This window comes from Palaemon carinicauda, chromosome 3, assembly GCF_036898095.1.
Source record: "Palaemon carinicauda isolate YSFRI2023 chromosome 3, ASM3689809v2, whole genome shotgun sequence".
In the NCBI taxonomy this organism is placed as follows: Eukaryota; Metazoa; Arthropoda; class Malacostraca; order Decapoda; family Palaemonidae; genus Palaemon; species Palaemon carinicauda.
The window spans coordinates 201,940,719-201,947,719 of NC_090727.1; the positions used below are offsets into that span (position 1 = coordinate 201,940,719).

The following is a 7,001-nucleotide window of genomic DNA, read 5'->3' on the forward strand; positions in this document are numbered from 1 at the left end:
TCTATGTATCTATCTATCGCTATTTGTTACTGATAACGTTCTAAAAAGACGCATCAAACTTAAGGATAATGACTAGATGAATATGAATGATGGAAATAATAAGACTAGATCATATATGAATTATGATATTAATAATGATATTGATAATAATAGCAACCCCATTTTCAACAAATAAGAAATGACACACGATAGATAAGAAATTTTTCATCCCCTCTACATCAAGTTTAATGATTACAAAGGAAAAGCTGATATTAAATGATCCACTTTCTGATTCTTCTATGAAAAGGAACCACTGTCGCCAAGTAAAATGATTTTTTCTGAAAGCCCAATCTCTGAATTATCCTTTCTCAGCAATTCCGTTTCAATTGTCATTCTGGACTAGCCACTATTCCTTGAGAATACTTCATGTTCAGGTCAAAGGTCAAGGTCAAGGTCGAGAAATGAACTGCTGGGACGAAAGTCTGCGCTCTACTGAGTGCCCCTCTAGTTCATATACATCTCCAGGTTGATTCATAAAGTGGATTTGTTGATGATGATACTGGAACTGAATAGTTGGTTAAATTAAAGAATGATCAAATATTGTAAAGCGCTTTTGAGAGACGTTTTGCAATAGCTTTGATAAACTTTCTTGATGGAACTGAAGCTTTTCTTTATCAATTATATGTTTATCATAACTTTACTGATTAGGAGTCAAACTGATAAGGCATTTATTTTAATGTGTTTTAAATCGTCAATCAATCATTGCAGCTTCCGTTTTGAAAGGAAGAAATTTATTCCTATGTTAATATAGGTTTGTGGTAGCGTATTGGAAATGTCCTTGTCTGACAATCTGTTGGACTGGGGTGCATCTACCTGCTGAGTCATTAGTAGCCATTGCCTGGCCCTCCGTGTTCCCAGTTTGTGTGTGGAGGGGGCATTTGGGCTGATCATATACGTATATGGTCAGTCTATAGAGTATTTTCACTGTGCTTTACCTCTGCCATTCATGAGCGACCTTCAAACCTTCATGTGAGTTATTTAAAGGATTTTAGGTAAACGATAGATATTTATTTTTCAATTCAAACTCGAGGACTAAGAATGAAAGCGTTTTTTGACGATGGGAGATCACATTCTGAAATTAGTCATACGAATCAGAAAGAGAATCAAAATGTTCTTTATCAAGCTAAAAAAAAATCAAGGGGAAACTACCGTATAAAAGAAATGCTTTGGAAGATACAGGCAAAAGAATGCTGGATGACTTTAAGTTACAAAAGATTCTGGAATTGAAAGCTTATGATAACTAACCAAGATAACGCCAATGATGATGATTATGATGACGATAACATGAAGAGAAGAAACCCCAAGACATTGGATGATAATGCAATATCTTCAACTATAGATTTAAAATGAAAGGAAATATTTAACGTGGCAATGATGATATGGATAAGAAATAGATATTAATATACAATGACGACTGTATAAAGCTGCTGAATTATATAATATAGAATCTAGTTTATGAGATGGAATCTTTTCAGAGGGATTTAAACCTTGATGTAACTTGGCTTGTTTCAAATAAACCACATTGGGTGTAGCAATATATAGCTATATATGGTATATAGCAATTAGGAAATGATTAGGGACAGGTCTGTTTTCTAATTAGTTTCAATAATTAGCAATTAGTTGTAAAGGAAATTAGACTCAATATATATATATATATATATATATATATATATATATATATATATATACATATTTGTATGTATATATATGCATATATATACATAAATACATATAAATATATTTGGTATGCATATATATGTACATATATATACAGTATATATATATGTATATATACACACACACACACATATATATATATATATATATATATATATATATATATGTAACTATATATATATATGTATATATATATATATATATATATATATATATATATATATATATATATATATATATATATACAGTATACATTCATATTTCAGGTCGAATGTAGTCCGTTGGGACAGGTGTAAACTCTCTTATTAATTATCAAATCGATTTTGTTTATGGGGAAATTGTTGTTTATTTTGTTCTGACATACAATAACTTGAAACTAGTTTTACGATTTAGGAAATATTATGGTATTACCTTGCCAGGAGTGTAGCTGGTTGGGAAGCGAACACACGGTGGAGACTTAGTGTTAGGGTTTGCAGGCATAGCCCTCACCAGAATGTTAGTAGGTAAGGATATGACTCCTAGGTTAGGTTAGGTTGGGAACCTCGGGTTAGGTGGTGTTCTTATGTTTTTTTTAGCGGGGTCGCAGGGGTCATAGCCCCCACCAGTAGGTATGTAGGTAAGGATGACTCCTAGGTCAGGCTATGTGGGGAACCTTATGTTAATTAGAGTTTTTGTGTTTGTTTCCATTTTAAAATGTGGTTGTTCACTCAACTTTTGAAATTCTGTATCCAATCTGTCCCAACGAACTACAGAGGCTCCTATATTTCATATATGCAAATATGAATGTATCGTGTTCTGCATATATATGTATATATATCTATATCGTTATATATATTAGGTGACGGACAATACCCTGAAGACTTCATTCGAATTGATTACATTATGGTTTTCTATTCATCATATGTGTAAACAATGAATAAAACATTTAAAACACCTAGATTCACGAATTTGTCTTTTTTTTCACATAAACACGGCTCGCTCGATACACAAAGCTTCGAATATATACAAACAAGTTCCTCAAATTATTGATTATTTTTCTTAGCTCAGCAGGAACTACCCAGATATTACAATGTCTGTCCTTGGTGAGAGTCATAAAGTATTGTTCTTATTCATGATGTTATTAATCTTTATTAAAAATGGTTTCCAATTCTAATATAATTTTCTTTCGTTTTGATTTTTGCTTGTTGTTCCATCAAGCCTATAACTATCAGTTAATTTTCTTTATAAATATCTATGCAAAAAACATCACTCAAGTCATATCTGGATAATACCTGCAAAAGTTTGCGACACAAGTATTTACGGTTTGGGAGACAGGAGGTGATTTTTTTTTCGAAACGTCTGCTTTTTTCTTTCCGGGAGGAATCCCGCAGCGAAGGAATAATGAGCATAAAACCGCACCGCCTGAACCACTTCTCATGAGGAATAAGCCTGTTTACGTTCCCATCTGGACACCCGGCCACGGGACACCGCAAAATGATATCAGCACGGAGGTATATAATGAGGAAATTATGCCAAACACAGAGATGACCTACACATGAGGCAACTGAACTATACAGCGCTCTCCTGGTGGCTGCTTGCCAGGAAGGTCCCCACCGCATGGGGATGCGGTCCCGGCCCGGTAGGTCCAGCGCTACGGTCTCCTCCGCGGCGAAGGGTGCCGTAGACGCTGACCCCATCGTCCCGCCGGAGCGTCGGAGTCATGGACGGGTGGTGACCTCCGTGAATGGAATGCACAGCACCTGCCAGGTCATGAAGGGATGTCGTCGTCACCATGCCGCTTCGTTCGCCTCCTCTTCCGTTCTTCCCGCCGCTGCCGTATTGTCCGAAGTCTCTGAGGGCAGCGGTAGTGCCTGCTGGAACCTGAGGCCCTAGGTGGTGGTGGGCGTGATGCACTGGATATGCGTAGGACTGGGGAGCTAGGCTGCTGTAGACCACAGAGTCCTGGCGGGGCTGGCGAAGGGTACCTCCCACAGCAGTTGTTGGTCCTTGGGTCATCACCTCAACGTATTCGACATCCAGACCCTAAAGAGAGGAAGGGAAAGAAAGGGTTAATGATTATCTTTCAGTCACTGAGTGGTATTGATCAAGTACAACCTTATACTGTATATATATATATATATATATATATATATATATATATATATATATGTATATATGTGTATATATATATATATATATATATATATATATATATATATATATATATATATATATATATATATATATATATTTATACATGTGTGTGTGTGTGTGTTTGTGTGCGTGCGTGTTGACGAGGTTATTCAACCTTAGAGGAATTCTTTGTTTAAAAAAGTCTATTAAATGGAACTAAATGATTATACATAAATAAAACATACTGTTGATGGGAATATACATTTTTGGCCATGATGATAATTCAATTGGGCATAGATATTAATAACAACAACAACAAATACAGCCGTTTCTAGTCCACAGTAGGACAAAGGCTTCAGACTTGTCTATTAATTTCTGGTGTTTAGCTTGTTTTCATCTCCACGCTGGCCAGTGCGCATTGGTGATGGGGGTAGATTTTCGTCTTGTTCACAGCAAACCAACCTAGTATGGGTGTCCCTGACTAGTACAGCTTTTCTGATCATGGCGATATGCAGAACCTTTCACCACGTTAAGGATCGTGAAAATTAAGATTTTCAGCAAGAAACTAAAAAAAAATTCGAAAACTGCTGCGTCAGTGAACACTATCTGATGTGGCAGATTGACGAAGTGAATGGTATATTATGACCTCTAGGAATTGCTGTAGGAAATGGAAAAAACAACAACAAAAACAAGTATATTGCGATCTATCTTTTTTTGTAACCCCAGGACGTCCAGTTATATTATAGGCACCGTTTCTGTAGTAAATGTTTCAGACGATGGGCCACTTATTAAAGTCTGGTATAGCGAGGCTGGAACAAGGGCACCCATACCAGTCATCATTCCAGTTAATCAAATGGATTTTACAGTGCCCTCAAAGTCTACCAAAGTCTGCTTAGTTGGAGATTCTAAATTCTTGCTGTAAATATTCGATAGTGAAATTTTGTTATTAAAGTTAAGGGCATTTCAAGATCAGCACTATTTTTCACTGTTGAACCCCTTGGGCTTATAGCATCTTTCTTTTCCAACTAGCTTTTAGCTTAACTTGTAATAATGATAATAATAATGATAATAATGATATGTTCTCGTTGCATATGCAGATGATGCTACTCTACATCATTTTTTATCTGTTGGGGCCCTTTGGCTTATAGCATCTATGTAGGGTTTAGCTTAGTTATTAATAATGATAATAACAATAATGATAATAATAATCATAACAATAATATTAACGTTAAAATAGATCTGTCATATTTAAACTATGAAGAGAGACTTACGTCAGTCTACTCAACATAACATTCGCTGCAAGTTTGAACTTTTTAAAGTTGTTGCTAAAAAAGGTAAAAAAATACTGTTAGATGAACTTTGACATGAAAGATCACTGTTATTTTTAAAAGGCTACTTGTGCTATATAGAGTTCTGCAGTGAAATATAGAATTTGTAATTCAGCAAAATAAAAATGATTTCACCAGTGAATTTCAAATTGATATGCTCAAGTGTTAAAAGGACTTTCAGAGTTGTAAGTGTTGATAAAAGTGATAGTGAGTATTTGAAGTGCTTTAGAAAAAAAATCGAAAATTAGGCTTTCACAATGAAGTTCAATGTATGTAACTGAAGAAAAGAATAGTGAGAGTGATTTTCACAGTGAAAGTCAAAATGTATAAATTCGAAAATGTACTGAACAACCAGGCTTTCAGAGGAAAGTTCAATTTGTTGAACAAGCACTAATGACAAAAATATGTCATGAGGAAAATTCAATTTGTTATTTTAGAACAACTGAAGATATATGACATGACGAAAATACTAGATAGAAAGATATCGCACATGAAAATTTGAAGAATTTCCATGAAAATGAATAACCAGGTTTTCAATGGGAGGATCAAAGCGTGTTATTCAGAAGAAATTTTAATATTAATGTTCCAAAAAAAAAAGAAAAAAAAAGAAGAAAAACAAGCGTTTGGCCCATCCAAAGCCAAGAGATCAAACGATATAACCAGTGTCATCCTGAAAATAAAAGTGTCAACAATCGTCAGTGAATAAAGGATTCAAGTGAAGGTTGAATAAATGATTCAGTGGAAGGTTGAATAAATGATTCAATGGAAGGTTGAATAAATGATTCGAGTGAAGGTTGAATAAGTGATTCAATGGAAGGTTGAAAAAAATTATGCGAATAAAGGTTGAATAAATATTTCAAGGGAAGGTTGAATAAAGGATGCAAGTGAAGGTTGAATAAATGATTCAAATGAAGGATGACTAAATGATGCGAGTAAACGTTGAATAAATGATGCAATTGAAGGTTGAATAACTGATTTAAGTAAAGGTTGAATAAGTGATTCAAGTGAAGGTTGAATAAGTGATTCGAGTGAAGGTTGAATAAAGGATGCAAGTGAAGGTTAAATAATAATTCAAGCATAGGTTCAATAAATAATTCAAGTGAAGGTTGAATAAATGATGCAAGTGAAGGTTGAAAGGTTGAATAAATGATGCAAGTGAATGTTGAAAGGTTGAATAAATGATGCAAGTGAATGTTGAAAGGTTGAATAAATGATGCAAGTGAAGGTTGAAAGGTTGAATAAAATAATAAATGATGCCAGCGAATGTTGAAAGGTTGAATAAATGATGCAAGTAAAGGTTGAATAAATGATGCAAGTAAAGGTTGAATAAATGATTCAAGTGACGGTTGAATATATGTTGCAAGTGAATGTTGAAAGGTTGATTAATGATGCAAGTGAATATTGAAAGGTTGAATAAATGATGCAAGTGAATGTTGAAAGGTTGAATAAATGAAGCAAGTGAAGGTTGAATGAACGATTCAAGTGAAGGTATGGCCTTATCAGGTCATACCTTAGGGTGCGGGAGAGTGGTAGTAACACCTCCTGACCTAGTGTTTCCCTGCAGGACTGCCACAGCCTCAACGCAGCGATGGCCTGGCCCCGTCAGCACTTCCTGGGTCATTCCTTCCTCTGTGCCTGTAGTCAGATAGTAGGATTGGTAGGTTAGGAGTCCTATTTTGAGTAGCTGATATATCATACATTTGAAGGATCTCTTTAGTTGCTCTTTTTCTTATAGTGATTTTTTTTTTTTTTTTTTTTTTTTTTTTTTATTTTGAGTTGAGACAAGATTCGAACTCCGGACGTGAGTCAGAAATGTTAGCAACTAAAATACTAACATTTTTGCAT

At 34.8% G+C, this 7,001-nt stretch overlaps 1 protein-coding gene across 1 annotated transcript in view; it reads right to left on the reverse strand.

Annotated features, from left to right (window-relative positions):
- Window positions 1-1,988: 1,988 nt before the first annotated feature.
- The window catches only part of LOC137636616 (uncharacterized), a gene marked incomplete at its 5' end in the record, with an annotated part of 7,092 nt that continues 2,079 nt past the window's right edge, over window positions 1,989-7,001 (reverse strand). The window contains 2 exons of the mRNA XM_068369016.1: window positions 1,989-3,738; window positions 6,667-6,791. Of these exons, the coding sequence (XP_068225117.1) occupies window positions 3,265-3,738; window positions 6,667-6,791 (599 nt within the window). The remainder of the gene's footprint in view (window positions 3,739-6,666; window positions 6,792-7,001) is intronic.